We start from the raw sequence: 24,811 nt of genomic DNA, 5'->3' as shown, positions 1-24,811 counted from the left end.
CTTGCTTTTTATGCGCCACCAATTGTACTTTGTAATGATATGACTCATTTTACCACAGAATCTCTGACCCCTATAACTTTATTTTTCTGTATATGGGGATGTATGAGGGCTTATTTTTGCGCCGTGATCTGTAGTTTCTATCGATTCCTTTTTGTTTTGATGGGAATTTTTTAAATCACTTTTTATAATTTTTTTTTTTTCTGGTATATGAAGTGACCGAAAATCTGCAATACTGTGTTTTTTTTTTTTTTTTTACATTCATGCCATTGACCGCACAGTTTCATTAATTCATTCATTAATGCTATATTTTAATAGTTTAGACATTTATGCATGCAGCGATTCCAAATAAGTCTGTTTTATTTGTTAACATTATTTTATATAAAAATGTGAAAAAGAGGGGGGATCTAACCTTTTTATTAAAAAATTTTTTACAATTTTTTTTTAGTCCCCATAGGGCAGGGTTTTCCAAACAGTGTTTCTCCAGTTGTTGCAAGACTACAACTCCTAGCATGCCTGGACAGCCAAAGGCTTGATGTACCCTTCAGACACAGGGTGGACGGGGAATGTAGGCACAGTCTAGGCTTCCTGTCCCTTGCATAGTACTAGACTAAGCCCTGCCTACCCTCTGTACTCTGTCTCTGTCTGCTAGAAATTGAAAGAAGAGATAAAATACACATGGGGCGCTCTCTGATAAGGTGTATCCACCACACCAAAGTGATATACCGACCTTGCTGGTAGCTGCACTAGGATGTGCAACAATGGCGAGAACGGAGGTGGTTGCGGTTGCTGGCTGCTGCACTCTAACCGGTATCGGACCCCAAGGATGGCAGCCGATAGAGGATAGCGAGAAAAGGATATGGTTAAAAAAAAAAAAAAAAAGGTTTGGGAGGCGCTGCACAGACTTTGGTCAAGAAAGAAGGACTCGAGCAGCACAGGACAATAAAAAAATGTATTTCGGTTTTGGGGACAAAAACCCAAGTCCTGCTGTGGGTCACAGACTCACAGCAGGACTCCTTTGCCAGCACCCCAGTACTGAGCACATCTAGAACCTGGGAACTGTAAGAGGACCTGAGGAAGGCATTAGTGTATGCCGAAACGCATTTTCCCCAAAAACCAAATAAAATTTTCATTGTCCTGTGCTGCTCGAGTCCTTCTTTCTTGACCGAAGTCTGTGCAGCTCCTCCCAAACCGTTATTTGGTATATAAAGTGACTTACAAGTATGTTAGGAATCACCTAGCCTGTTACATGGATGGAAGTTATTTGAAACTACAGTGACCTTGTAGTTACTACCTATATATACGTTAGCTGTAATTACATATCTATATGTTAGTGCACAAACTGAGAGAGACAGACAGGGCAATAGAATATTGGCAGGATGTCTGCCTTCGCTACAATCTGTTTATTTTCTGCCTTTTATTTTGTACAGTAATGTGATACAAAATCTGCTAGGAATATCTCATTCCTAAACCTACCGTATATATTCGAGTATAAGCCGCCACTCGGCTTATACTCGAGTGAACTCTCCGCCTGTCAATCCCGGGCCTTCGTCATCATCCACACACCCCCTTTAGTTTTCTACTCCCCTCCCCTCGGTGGGAATTAAGGGTCTGGGCCATCTATGCTGCAGGGACCGTCCGGTGGGGAGGGTTAGTCGTCCCGGGCTGTCCATTTTCACCAGGAGGCCCTCTTCTCCGCTCCGGGCCCAGCCCCGGACTAGTGACGTTGCCTTGACGACCACGCACAGGGATGTCCGTGCACAGCAGACGTACCTGCGCATGAATGTTCCTGTGCGTCGTCGTCAAGGCAACATCACTAGTCCGGTGAAAATGGACAGCCCGGAACGACTAACCCTTCCCACCGGACGGTCCCTGCAGCATAGATGGCCCGGAACAGCTCACCCTTCCTTCCCACTGAGGGGAGGTGAGTAGAAAACTAAAGGGGGGGGGGGGGGGGTCTGGATGATGACAAAGGCCACAGTGGTCTTCAACCTCCGGACCTCCAGATGTTTCAAAACTACAACTCCCAGCATGCCTGGACAGCCGATGGCTGTCCGGGCATGCTGGGAGTTGTAGTTTTGCAACATCTGGTGGTCTGCAGGTTGAAGACCACTGATGAAGGGGGGGGGGGGGGAATGATGACGGGGGTGATGACGACGGGGGCCGATGGCTGTCCGGGCATGCTGGGAGTTGTAGTTTTGCAACATCTGGAAGTCCGCAGGTTGAAGACCACTGATGAAGGGATTGACAGGCGGTGATGATGAAGGGGGGTGATGACGACGGGGGTCTGGATGATGACGGGGGTGAAAATGACAGGGTGATGATGAGGGGGTGTTAATGACAGGGGGGGATGCTGACATGGGGGGATGATGTATTTCCCACCCTAGGCTTATAGTCGAGTCAATAACTTTTCCTGGGTTTTTGGGGTGAAATTAGGGGCCTCGGCTTATATTCGGGTCGGCTTATACTCGAGTATATACGGTATCTTGTCCTCTACTGCCTCCTTTGTTCCACACTTACTTAACCAAGGCACCTTGTATTGTACTTCAGGAGTCCATACTGAAGTCCCTGTGGATTTTCGAATTATTTGTAACCCCGGAGTGCCTGCATGTACCCTGCCCACTAAAATAAAGACTATAGCTAACTACTGGGTCATGACCTATATTCTTCCTCAGATTGTAAAATCTGTACATATATTTAGAAAGAAAATATCAGCTCACCCAGGAAGCCCTTCCGAGTGCTATGCAGAACTCCAGCACAGATAAAGTGCAGATGCTTGTGTCCTTTATTTTAAAATCCATAAAACAGGAAGGTACAAAAAGTTACACTTTTCAGGTGTCGGCCACCCTTCTGAACGCATGACTTTTCTACCTCACTGTTAATGGTTTTATAAAATAAAGGACACAAGCTTCTACACTTTATCTGTGATGGACATTTGTTTTGTTTGATCTGTAGAGTAAAACATTTTCTATATCTAATTTGGCTACAAACTGAATGTACTTTTTATATGAATAGCTGTATAATCTGTCCTTGAGTACAACACATCTCTGCATTACAAATCACCATTTTAGCAGAGAGGTTTGTCAGAAATAAAGGAACCTCCTGCATATATTCATGTTTTTGTTATTGCTAATGCAAGTCAAGGCAAGTTTACCGTAGGGAAGCATACAGTGGGGCAAAAAAGTATTTAGTCAGCCACCAATTGAGAGGCCTGTAATTTTCATCATATGTATACCTAAACTATGAGAGAGACATAATGAGAAAAAAATCCATAAAATCACATTGTCTGATTTTTAAAGAATTTATTTGCAAATTATGGTGAAAAATAAGTATTTGGTCAATAACAAAAGTTCATCTCAATACTTTGTTATATACCCTTTGTTGGCAATGACAGAGGTCATATGTTTTCTGTAAATATTCACAAGGTTTTCACACACTGTTGCTGGTATTTTGGCCCATTCCTCCATGCAGTGATGTTTTTGGGCTGTCACTGGGCAATATGGACTTTCAACTCCCTCCGAAGGTTTTCTATTGGGTTGAGATCCTTCGCTATCATTACTGCACAGAGCAAACTCGCTCTGTGCGTAATGACTGGCAATACAGGGTCCGGAGCATCGTGACATCACGGCTCTGCCCCCTCGGGACGTCACGGCCCTCCCCCTCAATACAAGTCTATGGGAGGGGGCATGGCTGCCATCACGCCCCCTCCTATAGACTTGCATTAAGGGGGCGGGCTGTGATGTCATGAGGGGGGGAGCCGTGATGTCATGATGCTCCAGCCCCTGTATCGCCGATCATTATGTACACAGAGCGAGTTTACTCTGTGCAGTAATGATAGCGGGGTGCTGCAGCGGCGATCCCGGGGGTCCCCAGCTACAGGACCCCCACGATAAGATGCTAGGGGCAGAGTACCCCTTTAAGCAGGGGGACACATCTGGCACTGCATGATTTGAGTCCCTGGCGGCGTAGTGTTTTACTGATGGTAGCATTTGTTACTTTGGTCCAAGCTCCCTGCAGGTCATTCACTAGGTCCCCCTGTGGGGTTCTGGGATTTTTGCTCACCGTTCATGTGATTATTTTGACACCACAAGGGTGAGATCTTGCATGGAGCCCCAGATCAAGGGAGATTATCAGTGGTCTTTTATGCCTTCTATTTTCTAATAACTGTTCCCACCAAGCTGCTTGCCTATTGCAGATTCAGTCTTTCCAGCCTGGTGCAGGTGTACAATTTAGTTTTTGGTGTCCTTCGACAGCTGTATGGTCTTCGCCATAGTGGAGTTTAGAGTGTGAAGGTTGTGGAGATGTGTCTTTTGTACTGATAACTAGTTCAAACAGGTGCCATTACTACAGGTAACAAGTGGAGGACAGAGGAGACTTTTAAAGAAGTTGTTACAGGTCTGTGAGAGCCAGAAATCTTGCTTGTTTTGTAGGTGACCAAATACTTATTTTCCACCTTCATTTGCAAATAATATCTCCTTGGTCTGTCAAGTGAGCCCCCAGTAGAAAATTTTGAGAAGCCCTGCTTAATAGCCTTGTATTTACATAGCTGTCCACATTTACTAAAACTGTCTAATTAAAAGATGTAGACTTAGATAAATCTGGTGCATCTTTAGACTGTCTAGTTTAAAATTAATGTTACAGCTGGCCCTTTAACCCCTTAAGGACGCAGAACGTAAATGTACGTCCTGGTGAGGTGGTACTTAACGCACCAGGACGTACATTTACGTCCTAAGCATAACCGCGGGCATCGGAGCGATGCCCGTGTCATGCGCGGCTGATCCCGGCTGCTGATCGCAGCCAGGGACCCGCCGGCAATGGCCGACGCCCGCGATCTCGCGGGCGTCCGCCATTAACCCCTCAGGTGCCGGGATCAATACAGATCCTGGCATCTGCGGCAGTGCGCGATTTGAATGAATGATCGGATTGCCCGCAGCGCTGCTGCGGGGATCCGATCATTCATTACGCCGCACGGAGGTCCCCTCTCCTTCCTCCGTGCCGCTCCCGGCGTCTCCTGCTCTGGTCTGTGATCGAGCAGACCAGAGCAGAAGATGACCGAAAACACTGATCTGTTCTATGTCCTATACATAGAACAGATCAGTATTAGCAATCATGGTATTGCTATGAATAGTCCCCTATGGGGACTATTCAAGTGTAAAAAAAAATGTAAAAGTAAAAGTAAAAAAAAGTGAAAAATCCCCTCCCCCAATAAAAAAGTAAAACGTCCTTTTTTTCCTATTTTACCCCCAAAAAGCGTAAAATTTTTTTTTTATAGACATATTTGGTATCACCGCGTGCGTAAATGTCCGGACTATTAAAATAAAATGTTAATGATCCCGTACGGTTAACGGCGTGAACGAAAAAAAAAAAATCCCAAATTCCTACTTTTTTTATACATTTTATTTAAAAAAAATTATAAAAAATGTATTAAAAGTTTTTTATATGCAAATGTGGTATCAAAAAAAAATACAGATCATGGCGCAAAAAATGAGTCCCCATACCGCCGCTTATACGGAAAAATAAAAAAGTTAGGGGTCATCAAAATAAAGGGATTATAAACGTACTAATTTGGTTAAAAAGTTTGTGATTTTTTTTAAGCGCAACAATAATATAAAAGTATGTAATACTAATAATGGGTATCATTTTAATCGTATTGACCCTCAGAATAAAGAACACATGTCATTTTTACCATAAATTGTATGGCGTGAAAATGAAACCTTCCAAAATTAGCAAAATTGCATTTTTCGTTTTAATTTCCCCACAAAAATAGTGTTTTTTGGTTGCGCCATACATTTTATGATATAATGAGTTATGTCATTACAAAGGACAACTGGTCGCGCAAAAAACAAGCCCTCATACTAGTCTGTGGATGAAAATATAAGAGAGTTATGATTTTTAGAAGGCGAGGAGGAAAAAATGAAAACGTAAAAATTAAATTGTCTGAGTCCTTAAGGCCAAAATGGGCTGAGTCCTTAAGGGGTTAAGGGTGGGGTTTTATTTTCCTATTGGCATCCTATGCATGATAAATGTGTCATGATTGCTGTGAGTCAAAATTCTAATGCAGCAGATAGCAAATTTGGGCCTTTGTGTCCCCTTAACAGCTTTATGTTTCTTTGTCTGTTGAGACCATTAAAAATATTTTGTAGCATGGCGATGTATTGTGTGTGAAGAGAAATTTTGTGGGGTCGGCTAAATGCTGAGAGGAGTAGCTTTTTATTATATTTACCGTAAATACTTACAATAATTTTTTTTAAATCAAATTTTCTTTTTTTTTTTCCTTGTAAGTGCTATTCCCCCTTCCTGTTTCTTACCTGTGGCCAGATAGGAGGGGCAGTACATTCCCTGGTTGTCCATCCTACGTGCCCCCAGCAGCCTATTTAGTGAAGAGGGGGCCAGCACACGTAATCGGCCACTTCCTGCATCTTCTCTCTATTGTTGAGTCTGGCCTTAAGTGCAGAGCCTGACAACCGAGGACTATAACATCTTCAAAAAGGAGCCGCAGGAAGCAGAAGATGGTGTGTGCTGGATCTCCTCTTTACTAAACAGGCTGCCGAGGACCACAGTTGCATATATACATAGTGATAATCGCTGAGTGTATGTAAACTTTAGAAATCTGCTGGCCAACTAATCGACCAACCGATTAATCGATTATGAAAAGAGTTGACAACTATGTTCATAATTAATTGCTAAGTTGTTTCAGCCCTAGCGTATAATGGCAGGCTCTTACAGTGGAAGTTCTGTGTGTTTCTTAGCAGTTTTGTTGCATTTAAACACATGCATGCTATTAGCCACATTAGGTTTTTAAGGAAAGGTATATGTTGTTTGGAAGTGACATTTAGCCGAGAATTTGCTACATACTTTATCTTGTGTTTTCTTGATTTCCGGTTCTGAACTGTTTAGTATTTAAAGGGAACCTGTTATCAGTTTCATGGGCCACATAAAACAGGGACAGGTTCACCAAGTAGAGAGAGAACATTCAGTCAAGTCAATTGGGGGGGGGGGGGGGGGGGGAGGAATGGGCAGACAAGGCTGGAATGGGGTACTGAGGGGCAGTCGCCTCTGAGCGCCCCATGCCAGCCTTGTCCGTCCATTTGTCGGAGGTCCCGAGGTGGAGCCTTGTGACCTGTAGTGCTGCGGTGAGTGCAGGATATCTTTTTGATTCTGCTATTATAGTTTGTTCTGCACTGAGAGACCCTACTGTTGCAATGCCCATCAGTTGCAGCTCATACTATGCACATCATACTATGCATACACGTAGTGCGGGTTGGCTATATGTGTTTGTGGCTACTCAAGGTAGTATGGGTATAACTGTAGGTACTGTAGCTCTGGCCATTTTTAGCTTGGATAAATATGTTTTTAAGAAGAAAAAAAATTATGTATGATCCAAATGGTTACTTCCTGTTCTTCTAAGCTTCCTCTTTCCAAACCATATTGTCAAAAATATAAGAAATATAAGAAATACAAGAAATACTGCGCTATTGCTCTGGAAATCATATGAGTCCTATTAACCCAGCATGAAAAGAACATATATTCATTTAGCAGGCTTTTTCCTTACAGTCTGATCTTTAGCAGCGGGTTCCTAGTCATTGGCCCACATTTACTCTGCTTAATGAGCCAGAATTTTGCATTGGCATGTGCCAAAACTGTGGCGCAAAATATTGCAACATTATTAGGGCATATGACCTATGCTTGAAGTAAGCCATCTAGTACTTACTGTAAGACTGGGTTTATATCTGCATTAGAGGCGATACACTGAACACTAACTGAGCCCTTCGGACCCCATTGACTTTAATAGGGTCCGTAGGGTTTCTGTCTGAAGCTAGTCATTTTACTGGATTAGAATTAGGCAAAAAATACTGCCTACTCTTTCTGCAGCTTTCCCATTAATAAATCTGCACCAATAATTCTTGTCTATAGACATGTAATTACTGTAGCCAGAATCAGATGGATAAGACATTCCCTTGAAGTAGGTTGTTAAAGGTTCTTCGTGATTCCTTACATGGCTTGTCTGCTGTATTGCAGTCTGTAAGCACCATTCTATGGCATTATCTTCTATTGTTAAATGCTGTATCTTCAGTTTATTAAAACTTTATTTCAAAGCGTCTGGCTGTGAGACTACAAATGGTCTCACTTGTGCTGGCATACCATACAAAAGCTTTTTTCTTGTTCATTTTGCTGTTCACAGCTGAACACTTCGGATTTATTCTAGTATAATTTAGTAAAATCAAAACCACAGTAGTCCGGGTGCATATGAATAAAACATCATGAATGGGACAGAACACTAGTTTGCAATGTAATTTTTCATTATTTAGATAGTTAGATAGTGAGATTACTAACTTTTCAAGCCTTAGAACAGCTTAAATGAAGTTCTGGTTTTTTTTTTGTGTGTTTTTTTTCCTTCACTTTTCCCAGTCTATTTCCCCATCTATCAGACAAAGATGGTGAAAGTTTTAAAGTTGCCTTTTTTTTCCTCATAATATCAACATGTATGCTACTGTTTTGTGGCCAAATATTTTAAGAATACAAAGGTAAGTTTTTCTATTTGCCATTTAACTCTAGATTATTATAAAGAGTGATCAGATGAATTGCAGTATATTATAAAGTCATTCCTCAACATGAAAGTGAACTTAATCACAAAAACCCCATTTCCGCTGAATGTCAGCCATGCCACACACTAACCTGCTAACATCATGTCGGTGATCGTCTCGATAGCTCAGAGAAAAATGTTTGACAAGGCTTCAGATATTGTCATACTAATTGAATTATAGAAATGAAGAAAGTAAACTCCAGCTCAATTCAGGAACATGTGGCTTTATTCACATCAACGAGGCAACAGGTACAGAGAGGAAGTGACACGTTTCGGCCAGGTGCTGGCCTTAATCGTACGATTACCTGTTGCCTCTCTTTACCTGTTGCCTTGTTGATGTGAATAAAGCCACATGTTCCTGAACCGAGCTGGAGTTTACTTTCTTCATTTCCATTGTTCTGGGTGAGGTCCACACCTTCTCCTTGCTCGGAGTCCAGACCAGGGATAGAGCCGGAATATCTCTATTTTCTCTAATTGAATTATAGGATCAGACTGGTTGCTTTAAAAGAAGATGGAGCTTGAAATCATTGTTTTCCTCTGTTAACCATGGTTAAGTTCAATGAAACACATAAAGTTCACCTTTCTTTGCTTTACGTTACATTACATTACTGCTGGTAAGATTATCCCTAAAGCAACCACTTATCGGATCCTCAGGAACATAAGCCTCATTTGTTGTAGAGGTGTAAAGAAGGCTTCAGGGCACCCAAGAAATTCCAGCAAGGGCCAGGACCATCTCCTAAGGGACGTGTCAGAGTATCTGCACACCTAGTGAGGTGAAGGCTTTTGAAAGCTGGCCTGGTATCAAGAAACACTACAAAGAAGCCACTTCTATCTAAGTGAAACATCAATGACAGACTGACTTACTACAGTAGGTTCTGGGATAGGCTGCTGAGGACTGGGTTAAAGTTATTTTCTCTGATTTAAGTCCCCTTCCACTTGTTTGAGACATCTGGAACAAGGATTGTCCGAAGGAGAAAAGGTAAACTCCACCAGTCCTATGTCATGCCAGCAGTAAGGTATCCTGAGACCACTCGTGTGGGGCAGTTTTTCATCCAAGGAAGTGAGCTCACTCACAATTTTGCCTAAGAACACTAAAATGAATAAAGAATAGTATCTAAACCTCCTCCAAGAACAACTTCTCCCAACGATCAAGGATAATTTTTCTGAAGAACAATGCTTTTTCCAGCACAATGGAACATCATGTCACAAGGCAAAAATTATAATTAATTGCTCGGTGAGCAAAACATTGAACTCTTGGGTCCACGGCTAAGAAACACCTTAGATCTCAATCCCATTGAGAACCTGTGATCAGGGCTCAAAACATGTAGACAAACAAAAACCCAGAAATTGGGAAACTCCAAACACTGATGAGACAACATTGGGTTACCAATAATCAGGGTTTGGCCCAAAAGATGACATCCAGCAAGCCAGGATGAAACCTTAAACAAGAAGGGTCAATGATTGTCAATAAGAGTTAGAGGTAGGGAGGGGGAGGGTCGTCTCTCCCTGCCCAGGGTAACTTTCTATGTTTTTATATCATTTAAAATGTTCAATAAAAATATCATCTGGTCAAAAGTTTAATACTTTTGAAATGCTAATAATCTTCGTTCAATATACCATACAAACATCTGACTAAAACCAAAACTTTCAGTCTAAAAACTTTTGGCCATGACTATAGTTACCTACATCCTGCATACCTACCTGTCACCTTACAGAACTGGTACTCGCAGTTGTTTTTTTTTGCCTTTAGTCTCTGAGATCAGTGTATGAAAATTGTAGATAAGTAGTTTCACGTTAACTCGGAGGATCTAGTCTGGTTACTGCATGGTCAAAACTGAAAAGCGCACTGCAAATACTCTAAATAAGGTTAGCAGACAAAATGCAAACTATATTTAAATAGAATGTATTAACTATTTAACCCCTTAAGGACGCAGGACGTAAATGTACGTCCTGGTGAGGTGGTACTTAACGCACCAGGACGTACATTTACGTCCTGAGCATAACCGCGGGCATCGGAGCGATGCCCGTGTCATGCGCGGCTGATCCCGGCTGCTGATCGCAGCCAGGGACCCGCCGGCAATGGCCGACGCCCGCGATCTCGCGGGCGTCCGCCATTAACCCCTCAGGTGCCGGGATCAATACAGATCCCGGCATCTGCGGGAGTTCGCGATTAAAATGAACGATCGGATCGCCCGCAGCGCTGCTGCGGGGATCCGATCATTCATAACGCCGCACGGAGGTCCCCTCTCCTTCCTCCGTGCGGCTCCCGGCGTCTCCTGCTCTGGTCTGTGATCGAGCAGACCAGAGCAGAAGATAACCGATAACACTGATCTGTTCTATGTCCTATACATAGAACAGATCAGTATTAGCAATCATGGTATTGCTATGAATAGTCCCCTATGGGGACTATTCAAGTGTAAAAAAAAATGTAAAAGTAAAAGTAAAAAAAAAGTGAAAAATCCCCTCCCCCAATAAAAAAGTAAAACGTCCGTTTTTTCCTATTTTACCCCCAAAAAGCGTAAAAAACATTTTTTATAGACATATTTGGTATCGCCGCGTGCGTAAATGTCCGAACTATTAAAATAAAATGTTAATGATCCCGTACGGTGAACGGCGTGAACGAAAAAAAATTTAAAAAGTCCCAAATTCCTACTTTTTTAATACATTTTATTAAAAAAAAAATTATAAAAAATGTATTAAAAGTTTTTTATATACAAATGTGGTATCAAAAAAAAGTACAGATCATGGCGCATAAAATGAGCCCCCATACCGCCGCTTATACTGAAAAATAAAAAAGTTATAGGTCATCAAAATAAAGGGATTATAAACGTACTAATTTGGTTAAAAAGTTTGTGATTTTTTTTAAGCGCAACAATAATATAAAAGTATATAATAATGGGTATCATTTTAATCGTATTGACCCTCAGAATAAAGAACACACGTCATTTTTACCATAAATTGTACGGCGTGAAAACAAAACCTTCCAAAATTAGCAAAATTGCGTTTTTCGTTTTAATTTCCCCACAAAAATAGTGTTTTTTGGTTGCGCCATACATTTTATGATATAATGAGTGATGTCATTACAAAGGACAACTGGTCGCGCAAAAAACAAGCCCTCATACTAGTCTGTGGATGAAAATATAAAAGAGTTATGATTTTTAGAAGGCGAGGAGGAAAAAATTAAAACGTAAAAATTAAATTGTCTGAGTCCTTAAGGCCAAAATGGGCTGAGTCCTTAAGGGGTTAAAGGGGTATTCCAGGAAAAAACTTTTTTTTATATATCAACTGGCTCCAGAAAGTTAAACAGATTTGTAAATTACTTCTATTAAAAAATCTTAATCCTTTCAGTACTTATGAGCTTCTGAAGTTAAGGTTGTTCTTTTGTCTAAATCCTCTCTGATGACACCTGTCTCGGGAAACGCCCAGTTTAGAAGCAAATCCCCATAGCAAACCTCTTCTAAACTGGGCGTTTCCCGAGACAGGTGTCATCAGAGAGGATTTAAACAGAAAAGAACAACCTTAACTTCAGAAGCTCATAAGTACTGAAAGGATTAAGATATTTTTAATAGAAGTAATTTACAAATCTGTTTAACTTTCTGGAGCCAGTTGATATATATAAAAAAAGTTTTTTCCTGGAATACCCCTTTAATATATTTCTTATAATTTTTTTAATTTTTTTACAAATACTCAAACTTTTTAAATTTTTTTTTTTAATGGTTTTAAATTTTTATTTGTAGATATTTCTTAAATGGGCACTCTCATTAAAACAAATTTTTGCTATTGCTCTCCTTTATGGTAAATAAAAAATCTTTGTACTTTGTTTAAAAAAAAAATCAAGTTTTCTATGTTTTGTGTTTAAAAAAAAAAAGCTGCCACTAGATGTCTCCCTACTTGTCCAGAGCACATTTCCCTCCCCCCCCCCCCCTCCCCCATCTCTTGCAAAGACTTTGGACTCCTGCTGGCCTGGCAGAAGTCCAAAATCAGGAAATACAGTCTGGAGTGCTGAGGGATGTGTGCAGCCTTAGCCAATCATAGCTCATCTCAAACAGAACTGCTCTAGGCTTTGTGAAGCAGAGTGAGGGAGGAAGTTCTTCCCTGTATAGTTTTAAATGATGTCACGCCTGCTGGGGAATGCCCCTTCCCAGTGTGTGAATCTGAGCAGAAAATACAGAGCAATATCAAGGTAGAAAAAAATTAATAAAAGGCAGGGGGTGGTTTATCATAATGGGGTCAGTGAACTGGGAGAATTATAAACTTTCACAAAATCAAGAGAGGTTCTCTTTAAATTTCTGTAAATTTTCTGCATCTGATTATTGGCGCAACCATCTTGCCTAAGCTTCTGACAGCACTTAGACCTAGACATAGACTTAACAGCCACATGGACCCCAGGAACCTGATGACTCTTTGATTTGATGAGAGATCTTAAGGGTACGTTCACACGAGCGGATTTACAGCGTATTTTACGCTGCGTATCCGCTGGTGAAGGCCCGCTCTATGCTGTCTTTATATGTGCCTGCTCGTAGCGGCAATACGCCGCGACGAGCAGACACACTGCAGCGATGTGCGCGGCATACTTGCACATCACGGCCACTCTCCCTGCTCTGAGCTAGGCAGAGAGCTCCCGTGATGTGCAAGTATACTGCGACTCGCACGTCGCAGTGTGTCTGCTCATAGCGGGTATAGCCGCTACGAGCAGGCACATGTATAGACAGCATAGAGCGGGCCTTCACCAGCGAATCCGCAGCAAAATCCGCTGTAAATCCGCTCGTGTGAACGTACCCTAAAGAGGACATTGTGCAGGAGGGGAGGGGATTGGTAAGAGGAGACTGTGACATGATCTATAGTAGGGTGGTGGCTTTAGTATTATCTATGTTGGTGTCGCCTGTCCTTGTAATACTGCCTGCCAGGATGAGGAGGAGACTACTGAAAAGTTTTCTCTACAGAACAGAAAGTGTCATAATGATTCAAATAATTTTAATGTTTGTTTGATCTTATTTATTAATGGTGATTTTATGATGAGATATCCTTTAAATAAGTTTTTGACATTTTCTTTCTTCTTTCAGAAATTACGAGGAAGTGGAGGAGCTATGGAAACGGGAACAGTTTCTCCAAGTGATGTAAGTGTTCAGAAATGGAAACAGATCATGATAGATATGGTTTAATGATGATTCATAGAGCACAGCCACTTGACATCCAGTTACCAGTGTGTTACTTATTGCTAGTTTCCTATAGTTTCTTAGTTAGTTTTACTGTAACCTCATCAAATCTGGACCGTTTTGTTTTTAATCTCTGCCACCGACATTTATTTTAACGCTTTACAATAAATGACACAAAACTATAGATAGAGTTGGACCTACGCTCGCCACAGTAAGTGTGGGCGAGGAATCACAATTACAGGATATTGATGGAAGGTATGATACGGCATTACATAGGTGATTGTGGAGGCAGCAGAAGTGATAATAAGACTCTTAGGGTGTGTTGAGAATAATAGTATATCAGATGTGTCAGGTTTAATCTCATCTAAAATGGCTTTAGTATTATCATTACAAGTAAGTTACTTCCACTTGTTCCTTAGTTGTGCCTATATATCTGTGTCACTTTAGTCTTCCATGCTGTATTCATTCATCAGTATGTCTGTAATTGTTGATGTGATTTTTGTTGCTTGTACTGTAGTAGCCATTTGACTAATTCTATGCCACTTATATCCACTCAGAAATATTCACCATGTGCTAACCGTTTTCTCACCTCCCTGTCTGCACAATATTTCACTTGTTGGGGTAAATGTTTGTGTTCTAGATTTGCCCATCTTGCCTATCAGGGCATGGATTTGGAAACACTTTAGAGTCATGTAGCTGACCATAACGGCAAACTCTTCACTTACCTGCTTCTGAAGGTGTCCACACACTTTTGATATCTGTCAGACAAATGTCTGTTCAGCTAAGGCTGCTTTCACACTATAAAAATTCATCCGTTACAAACATCCGTTAGAAAAGCCATGTTAAACGGCCGTTAAACAATCCTATTAAAGTCTATGGTATTTTTTTATTGTCTGTTAGGAACCGTTATAGCCCGTCATAAAAAAAAAACGTCCTTTAGTTGTGACGGAAGAAGTAACGGCACATGCACTAATTTTTCTTCCCTCACAAGAAACGGTTAAATTAACAGCTGTTATTTTTAACATTGAAGTCTATGGCTGACGGATGAGCCTTTTATGTCATCCATTTGCACCTGGTTTATAATATCCGTTATTATTTCTGAGCATGCTCAGGAGAGGTGACATTGCCGCCGCATTAATAAATATATACCCCCGCCAGCGCATTAATAAATATATACCCTCCACAGCGCATGTATAATGTACCCTCGCAGTGCAGCACATCTACATACTTATGCCACTGCAGCGCTATATGTGAAAAGCATTCTAGCAGCAGCATCGCCTGTCCTGATGCTGCCGATAGAAATACTTTTCATACATAGCGCTGCAGGGGTGTATGTATATAGATGCGCTGGGGGGGGGGGGGCAGACATATAGAGTTATCTGCCCCCCACAGCGCTTCTATATACATATGCCGCAGCAGTACTATGTATGGGCGACCGATGCTGCTGCTAGAATGCTTTTCACATATAGCGCTGCATATATATATATATGTTGGAGAGCAGCACTCCCAAGCCAACTGTGCAACGGTCCAAAAGATAATATAAACAAAGATGGCGACCGCAGCACTCCAAGTAAATGTGCAAAATAATTTATTCCAAGATAAATACAGGCAACGTTTCTGTGGCCTCACACCACCTTGAAAATGGTGGTGTGAGGCCACAGAAACGTTGCCTGTATTTATCTTGGAATAAATTATTTTGAACATTTACTTGGAGTGCTGCGGTCGCCATCTTTGTTTGTGTATATATATATATATATATATATATATATATATATATATGTGTGTGTGTGTGTATGTGTATATATATATATATATATATATATATATATATATATATATATATATATATATAAAATATATTTTATACATGCACTGCGGGTAGGTTTATATTTATTAATGCGCCGGCAGGGGGTATATCTTTATTAATGCGCCGGCAGGGGGTATATATTTATTAATGCGCTGGCTGGGGTCATATCTAATGCACTGCAGGGGGCATATTATCAATACGCTGGGGGACTAGATATATAGGCTATATGTCTGCTCCCCCTGCAGCGCTATATATCTTGCCCCCCACAGCGCTTTTAATATAGATATGGCCCCTGCAACTCACAATGTTCATTTTTAAATCTCCCGCTGAGAGCCCTGATTGGCTCCTCAGTACCGATCATTCAGGGCTCCCCGCGGGGGATTCAAAAATGAAAGTTAAAACACACTGATACATTGCAGAGTTGCGGAGCATGCCGCAAGCTACCATGCTTAATAACTTTGGTGAAATCCAGTGCGATCAATCCCTCAGCCCCTGTACTACAACCCCAACCATGGAACAGACTCTGTTCCATGATGGGGGTAGTAGTACAAACACTAATGTAGCCTCTCCAGCTGTCTACAGACTCCCGCAGCTAGGGAATTACAACTCCCATCATGGAAACAAGTCTGTTCCATGATGGGAGTAGTAGTCCCGGCTGTGGGATTCTGTAGGCAGAGGTGTTACCGCCATACAGGAGGGAATGTTATAACGGGTCTTAACGGATGAATATATCATCCGTTATTATACATCTGTTTTTACACAGAAAACGGATGTTTAATAACGGATGAATGCTGATAGTGGGAAAGCAGCCTTAATGCTATCTCTACCAACCTCCCTATAAACTTTGGCATGGTCAAACGTTTATGACTTCTGTAAAGAGGGGAGGGGTAAGCTGTAGCCAGACAGCACTGGTGGCAACTTATCTTTCCCAGAACAATAGAGTCCATAACCTTTTTAACACCTGTTGGAAAAGTGTAAAACAGTGTTAAAAATGCATTGTGAATGTGGCTGAAGTCCTATAAAATGGCACACATTACACCAAAATCGTGCAAAATTTCTGAGGCATTTTAAAATACTAAATCTGGGCAGTTGTTTAAAAATAAAAATAAAAATAAAAAAAAATACTGCAAGGGGGGTTATCTGATGATACAAATAAAACAAATAAAAAATTCTTACATATTAAAGGAGTAGTCCAGTGCTGACCCAGTGGTGAACAACTTATCCCCTATCCTAAGGATAGGGGATAAGTTTGAGATCGCGGGGGGTCCGACCGCTGGGGCCCCCTGCGATCTCCTTTACGGAGCCCCGACAGCCCGCGGGAAGGGGGCGTGTCGACCTCCGCACGAAGCAACTCTATGGCAGAGCCGAAGCGCTGCCTTCGGCAATCTCTGGCTCTGCCATAGAGATGTATTGAGGGGGCGTGTCGGCTGCCGCTTCGTTCGGGGATCGACACCCGCTATCTGGCCGGAGAGCCTGGCCCCCTTACAGAGAGATTGCAGGGGGCCCTAGCGGTCGGACCCCCCGCGATCTCAAACTTATCCCCTATCCTTAGGAAAGGGGATAAGTTTTTCTCCACTGGACTACCCCTTTAATGCTATTTTCCTAATCAATTTCAAGTTTCATGTGCCAAGCTTATTACTTGTCTATTTATATTGCAATATATAAATATTTATAGCTGGCGATCTGCACAACACTCCGTAATAGTGAAAACGGCTGGGCGAGGCAGGTGAAGCATTGCTGGATACATTTTGCTCGAATACACAAACAATTTTTTTTCCTTATTCTGGAGTGCTGCTTTGTGGTCTTCTGCTATTTAATATCCGGGGATTATATATATATATAATATAATATATAATATATTTATTTATTTTCAACATGGTGTGAAATGCATGTAGTCCACCATTAACTTGCTCCCCAATAAACTGTCCTCCTCAGCCTACTGCTACATTTTCTCACTGCTCCTTCCTCCTACATACCCTATTAAAACTATATTTCGGAGTAGTACTCCCTGACAAGAATGGTAAAAAGGGGGTGCGGCTTGTCAGTGTGATGTCAGAAGTGAGTGTGGGTTGGCTGTGGATGATAGAGAGGGATAGGACTTGGTGCGACAGTGTTAGAAAGGAGGTGTGTCTTCATGGTGGAACATCAGAAGGGGCATTGCTAACAATAGGTGTATGCTGCAATCCAAGAGAAAGTGTCACATGAGCCCTGAATGTGATCACTACTGGGGGGAATAATATGTGAACCCTGAATGTGTTAACTTCTTTTGGAAAGATGAGATGTGAGCCCTTAATGTGATTATTGCTGGGGTGGGGGGTGATATGTGAAGCCTATATGTAATTACCACTGGGGGGGGTGAACCCTGAATGTGTTAACTGCTTTTGAAAGATGAGAAAGGAACCCTGAAAGTGATTTCTGCTGGGGCGGGGCATAATATGTAAGCCCTGAATGTGATCACTGGGGGGATAATATGCAAGCCCTGAATGTAATTATTGCTGTATGGGAGCCCTTAATATGATTACTCCTGGGGGAAATATGAGATGTGAGCCCGAAATGTGATTACTGCCTGAGGGAAGAGGGTAATATGTGTGGGAGAAGAGATGATAGCCCGTACTGTGACTTCTGCTGAGTGATTTCTTCTGGGAAGATGAGATGTGAGCCCTGAATGTGATTATTTCTGGGGTGGGGTGGGGGGGTGATATGTGAAGCCTATATGTAATTACCACTGTGGGGGGGGAACCCTGAATGTGTTAACTGCTTTTGAAAGATGAGAAAGGAACCCTGAAAGTGATTACTGCTGGGGCGGGGCATAATATGTAAGCCCTGAATGTGATCACTGGGGGGATAATATTCAAGCCCTGAATGTAATTAATGCTGTATGGGAGCCCTTAATATGATTACTCCTGGGGGAAATATGAGATGTGAGCCCGAAATGTGATTACTGCCTGAGGGAAGAGGGTAAAATGTGTGGGAGAAGAGATGATAGCCCTGACTGTGACTACTGCTGAGTGATTTCTTCTGGGAAGATGAGATGTGAGCCCTGAATGTGATTACTGTTGAGAGGAATAATATTTGAGCCCTGAATGTGATTACTTCTGGGAATATGATGATAAAAGCCCTTAAAGAGGTACTCCGGTGGAAAACTTTTTATTTTTTTATTTTTTTTTAAATCAACTGGGGCCAGAAAGTTAAACAGATTTGTAAATTACTTCTATTAAAAATCTTAATCTTTCTAGTGCTTATTAGCTGTTGAATACTACAGAGGAATATATTTTGGAACACACAGCTCTCTGCTGAATCATGAGCACAGTGCTCTTCTGACATCTCTGTCCATTTTAAGAGCTGTCCAGAGTAGGAGAAAATCCCCATAGCAAACATATCCTGCTCTGGACAGTTCCTAAAATGGACAGAGATGTCAGCAGAGAGCACTGTGCTCGTGATGTCAGCAAAGAGCTCGGTGTTCCAAAAAGAAAATAATTTCCTCTGTAGTATTCAGCAGCTAATAAGTACTGGAAGGATTAAGATTTTTTTTTCACTAGAAGTAATTTACAAATCTGTTTAACTTTCTGGCACCAGTTGATTTAAAAAAAAAAAGTTTCCACCAGAGTACCCCTTTAATGTGATTACTGCTGGGGGGGGAAATATCTGCCAAATAGTTAGGGACCTCTCAGAGATGAGCATTAAAGCAGAGGGGGAGACCTTGCAGAGAATAATTGGACTACCCAAGACAGGCCGTGTTTGTAGCTAAGTGAGGGCCCATGTTTGACACCTAAAAAGTTAGCCTCGTTTCCATTTTAATTCATGGGCAAAATAGCTAATAGTGACTAATAGGTATTGTGCGTTACTTTGTTTTAGCAATTTTTTGTCATTTGGGGAAAAAAAATTTGTGGGGGTGCCATGAGGAAAAATGTTTTTCCCAGAGGGGTACCATGCGGTAAAAAAAAAAAAAGATCCCCCAGTGGGGTGCTCCAAGGCTACAAGGGTTGGGAAATACTGATCTAGTGATTTGGATTTACTGTCTTCTTTTTGTTTCCACGGATGGATGTTGAAATAATAATTTTTTTTTTTAAACTAGTTTTTAGTCAAAACTGGTTTTCCCTAGTGAAAATTAGTTTTGACTGAATGCCTTTGTGAAAACTAGAATTGGTTGCTTTTCCCAAGTGAAAACCAGTTTTTACTGAACGCCTTTGTGGAAACACCAGTTTTTCCTGAATGCCTTTGCACAAGCTAGAATATTTACTGAACGCTTTCATACAAACTAGAATTTACTGCTAATCAAAAACCTAATGTCAGTTAAAACTGGTTTAAAGTAAAGAAAACTAGTTTTAACAAAATGACTCAAACTGTTTCCACAAAGGCCAAAGTTATCTAGCTTACAGATGACGCTTTCCCAGAGGTCAAAGTTCATCTAGTTTACACGTGGTGCTTGAGAGTGATGGTTTTTGGTTGAGCGACGATGCCTGACTCATTGGGGGGCCGACCATGCTGCCTCCACATACCCGCCTACCCCTCCACTAAGCACGCTCATGCGGGTTGACCACTTTGCACGTCAGGACCACTGCGGACCTCCACCAGAATTTCCTCTGGCTTTGCCCTGCCAAGGCATAGTTCACTATCTTTTGGGTCCTATCGCCTGCGTACATGCTGTACCTCCCTGAAGGGGCAGGCGAGATGGGCCATTGGTGCGCCTGCTGCCTAGACGGCAGAAACGGGATCCCACCTTCATTGCACCACAGGGTTTCCCGTCAAGCCCTCCGACTCACATGCGCGTTAGACTTCTGGTTCCATGTTTCAAGACGGGCCGAGTGGGTCACCAACATCGTCGCAGACCCCTTGCACTCTCTTTCCTTCCCGCCTGTGAGGGACTGGGAGGGTGTGGGCCCTCCTGCCATGGCCGTGCAATGTGGTCAGGGCTCACTTATCACAGTCCACCCAGTTTGACATCTGCGCCAAAAGCAGGGGACCTGTCCACCTTTCCTAATCCCGCTGCCCCCGAGGGACCCGGCTGCATACACCTGAGGGCGTTGGCGACGGGGGAACAGCTTTGGCATCGGGGTCGCCTTGTCTCCCTGCAGATAATTAGGCCTCTGGGATTTTTAAAAGTCCCACTGAAGGTCTTAGCTACCTGGGAAAGGTGCATTCTGGCTGGGGCACTGGCTGCCAAGTCCCCTCTCTAGAAGTGGGTCCATTTGAAGAGTGGCGACTTAGGTGTTCTGCATAACTTCCATCTTACCTACCTCTTCCATACAAGTGTGCCCAGGAAAGGTGGACCCAGACCTGGTTACTTGCGCCATTAACCCTTTAGACGCGGCATTCAAAGTTCATTGCCACGTCTAAAGTGAAACTAAACCACCCCCGGTTAGCTCAGCAGGCTGTTTTGGATCGCCGCGGGGAGGTTGCGGAATCCCAAACAGCTGTAGGACACGAGCCTATGAGAAACCATTGATCAATGTAAAAGATCAGTGTGTGCAGTGTTATAGACCCCTATGGGGGCTAAAACTTTGCAAAAAAAAAGGAAACATTTCCAAAGTCCAAAATAGCGTATTTTTGGTCACTTTTTATATAATGAAAAAATGAATAAAAAGCGATCAATAAGTCTGATCAATACAAAAATGGTACCGGTAAAAACTTCAGATCACGGTGCAAAAAAATGAGCCCCCATATTGCCCCGTGTGCAGAAAAATTAAGTTATTGGGGTCAGAAGATGACATTATGTATATATTTTCTTGCATGTAGTTATGATTTTTTCCAGAAGTACGACAAAATCAAACCTACGTAAATAGGGTATCATTTTAATCGTATGGACCTCCAGAATAAAGAGAAGGTGTGAAAAATGTACTGCGTAGAAACGGAAGGCCCCCAAAGTTACAAAATGGTGTTTTTTCTTCTATTTTGTCGCACAATAATTTTTTTCCATTTTCGTCTTAGATTTTTGGGTAAAATGACTGATGTCAATACAAAGTAGAATTGGTGGTGCAAAAAATAGGCCATCATATTGATTTTTAGGTGCAAGGTAAGGAGGAAAAAATGGAAGTGCAAAAAACGGAAAAACCCCTGCTCCTTAAGGGGTTAACTGTGAAAGCGCAGTCAGTTCTAGTTTTCACAAAAGCGTTTTCAAAACTAGTTTTCTCTGTAACACACTATATATATATATATATATATATATATATATATATATATATATATATATATATATATATAATGTGTGTGTGTATATATATATATATTAATATTTGTTTCAATATAATTAATCTCTGAAAATTGTACTCTCTTAATGGATATTTGTCATTGGAAGTGAAAGCCTTGAATTTGACCCTGAGAAATGTACACATAATGGCACCAAACTACCACTCATTCCTTTTATCAGATAAGAGCTTTATCTATTTTACAGGATTTTTTTCTAGCTTTTGTCTATAAAGGTTGGAAAAGGAAAATTGTCTGTGTAACGGCAGAGAACTGACCTTGCAAACTTCCGTTATGTGTTCCATGTAATAAAACATGGTACACCTTGTTTTTATTGTGCATCTTCATATTGGGATTTTGTTTGGAATTAGAATATTTGTATAATATGTTAAATATTTCTGCACTTATGAAAAACAAACATGGACATCGTATCAGAAATTATTTTTTATTCTTCATAATGGCTTTCTTGTATCACTGTGCCATAGTAAATTAAAATTTCAATTTTATAAAATCCGTTAAAATGTGACACAAGTAAAATGAAGTTCCAAGAAAGCTTGATTGTAAATCAATATCATTGGAGTTAACTGTAATGAGATAAATACAGATAAACCAACTTTAAGTCAGAAAATATTTAAGTACACTATCTAAAGAATCAAAACAAGTAATGTGGTCTGTACCCAGTAAGCGCAATGCAGGGCAATCAATATAAGTAGCCTAGTATGCTAAATACGTCTCAACATGTTTCCCCGATACAGGTTTATCAGGAGACAAACGCTAGGGCAATATTACAGACAAGATATATGGAAAACTAATGAAAATAGTATTAATAATCTAGTTCTGATAGAACCACTTACTGTAATCCTGTGGTCCATTATCAACAAATCGAATTGAGTTTGGGCCATAATAGCCCTTTAAATCAACCTAATCTGTTGTATGTAAGAATTACCGTATTTTTCGCCATATAAGACGCACTTTTTCTTCCCCAAAACTGGGGGGGGAAGTTGGTGCGTCTTATACGGCAAACACACATTAAAACCCTGTCATATCGCGGCGGTCCCTGCAGACATCAACGGCCGGGACCCGTGGCTAATACAGGACATCACCGATCTCGGTGATGCCCTGTATTAACCATTCAGATGCAGCGATCAAAACTGACCGCCGTATCTGAAGCGAAAGTGAAACTAACCCGGCTGCTCAGTCGGGCTGTTCTGGATCGCCGCGGTGGAATCGCGGCGTCACGAACAGCTCACAGGACACCGGGAGGGACCTTACCTGCCTCCTCTGTGTCTGCTCCGTGCCGGGATCCCCTGCATGGCCGGCGCTCTCCTTCGTCGTCGTCGCGCACACCGTCCTGTCAGCCAATAGGAGCGGCGTGCGTATCGACGTGATGGCGGCAACGGAGAGCGAGGATCCCGGGCAGCAGAGATGTTCCGGAGTGAGCGACAGCGATGGAGGGCGACATCCAGGGCAGCGGTGACGGGTCCGCAGTATACCTCCTATACCAGTGGTCTTCAACCTGTGGACCTCCAGATGTTGCAAAACTACAACTCCCGGCATCCTGGGAGTTGTAGTTTTGCAACATCTGGAGGTCTGCAGTTTGAAGATCACTGTCCTATACTTTACATTGTATTTGGTTCAGAATTTTTTTTTTTAGATTTTCCTCCTTTTAAAATTGGGTGCGTCTTATATGCTGGAGCGTCTTATACGGCGAAAAATACGGTATTGCTGAAAAATGTAGACATTTTTATTTCTGTTACCAGTGTTATTCATCTTTTTGTCCGATGAGCTATTACATGTTCTCCAGATATTCTTGTTGATAATTTTTTTTTTTTTTATGGTTAGTGTCCCAGTAGGTGTGGTGGGATTTTCAGGAGCCAGTTTCTTTAAATATTAAAAAAAAAAAAAAAAAAAAAAAAAAAAAGAAATGTAACAAACTGTATTACAAAATGTCTTTCATTTTCATTAGTAACAACTTATAAAAAGTTTTTGGATCTGACAGTGCCCATATAAAGGGAACCTGTCAGTGGTTTCATGTTTCTTGACTCTTGGGTATCATAAAACAGAGACAGCTTTATATATCCATAGTCCTTTCCAGTACCAAGATTGATATGAATGAGGCTCTAAAGCCCAGGTGGCGTTACCCAGCAGGATAAGAGCCCCAGATAAGTCCACACAATGTCCTTTATTACTACCCATTGGCACACTTGCATCTATTTTTCCCATCTAACAGATTGCTACTTGACAAAGAGGACATGGACTGGACTTACCAGGGCTTTTGCCCTAATGGGAACGTGCGCACCCCTCTCCCCCCGTCCTCCCAGGTCTCTGTGCCTCCCTTACATATTAACAAAGAAGCTTATATCTTAGTGCTAGAAAGGACTATGGAGATATAAAAGCTATGCCCCAAATCCTGATGACTTGTGCTAATTTACACCCTAGATCCACTTTATGAAAACAAATTTATGAGTTATTCAGAAATCATGGTATAACCCACTGGGAACCTTTCCTGAAGCGCTCTCTTACTAGTTATCCTATTCCCGGTTGGTTTTAAACCGATTTCCCTTGTAATTTATAACTTGTTTCCTCAACAGAGCCTATCTCTAGTTCATGCTGCCCGTGGTTTAGGCAGTGTGAAACCACTGATGTGTTCTTAAAAAAAAATATTAGTTATTTTTCCTTCTGTAGTCTAGATACATACTGTTTACTTATCATGGGCTTCACCAAGAGGACAGAATGTTATAGGAACCATACGCATTAGACAGAAGTAGATTGATGGTTGACCAAAGGATTGTACATTGACCAAAGGATCGTCTGTTGAATTATCATTTCCCCGATGTAGCCATTTTTGCTACAATTGTTTGCCCGCTTTCTTCCATATTAGATGTCCAGTTTAAAGGACAATGTATGAATGGACAGTACAGAGATCTTTCTAGTGATCTTTTTATATCTAGGCCGGTAACCATGACAAGGAGGCATCCTCTATGTCTACAGGAAAGAAGGTTTCACCATCACAGACAATGAAATATTCTTTACTGTAAGAGCAGTGAGAATATGGAACACTCTGCCATGTGATGTTGTAATGTC

The 24,811-nt window shown here is 41.6% G+C and overlaps 1 protein-coding gene and 1 long non-coding RNA gene across 2 annotated transcripts in view; one reads left to right on the top strand and one right to left on the bottom strand.

Moving 5' to 3' along the window:
* The window catches only part of LOC130274071 (uncharacterized), a 30,037-nt gene extending 15,419 nt beyond the window's left edge, over nucleotides 1-14,618 (bottom strand). Inside the window, exon 1 of the long non-coding RNA XR_008844234.1 lies at nucleotides 14,463-14,618. This is a non-coding gene — a long non-coding RNA (uncharacterized LOC130274071). The remainder of the gene's footprint in view (nucleotides 1-14,462) is intronic.
* The window catches only part of ATP6V1H (ATPase H+ transporting V1 subunit H), a 128,083-nt gene that overhangs the window by 30,557 nt on the left and 72,715 nt on the right, over nucleotides 1-24,811 (top strand). The window contains exon 8 of the mRNA XM_056521916.1: nucleotides 13,645-13,698. Coding sequence (XP_056377891.1) covers nucleotides 13,645-13,698 — 54 coding nt within the window. The remainder of the gene's footprint in view (nucleotides 1-13,644; nucleotides 13,699-24,811) is intronic.

This window comes from Hyla sarda, chromosome 5 (assembly GCF_029499605.1).
Source record: "Hyla sarda isolate aHylSar1 chromosome 5, aHylSar1.hap1, whole genome shotgun sequence".
Classification (NCBI taxonomy): Eukaryota; Metazoa; Chordata; class Amphibia; order Anura; family Hylidae; genus Hyla; species Hyla sarda.
The sequence above is the reverse complement of the archived record's forward strand: the minus strand, read 5'-3'. Positions and strand labels throughout refer to the sequence as shown.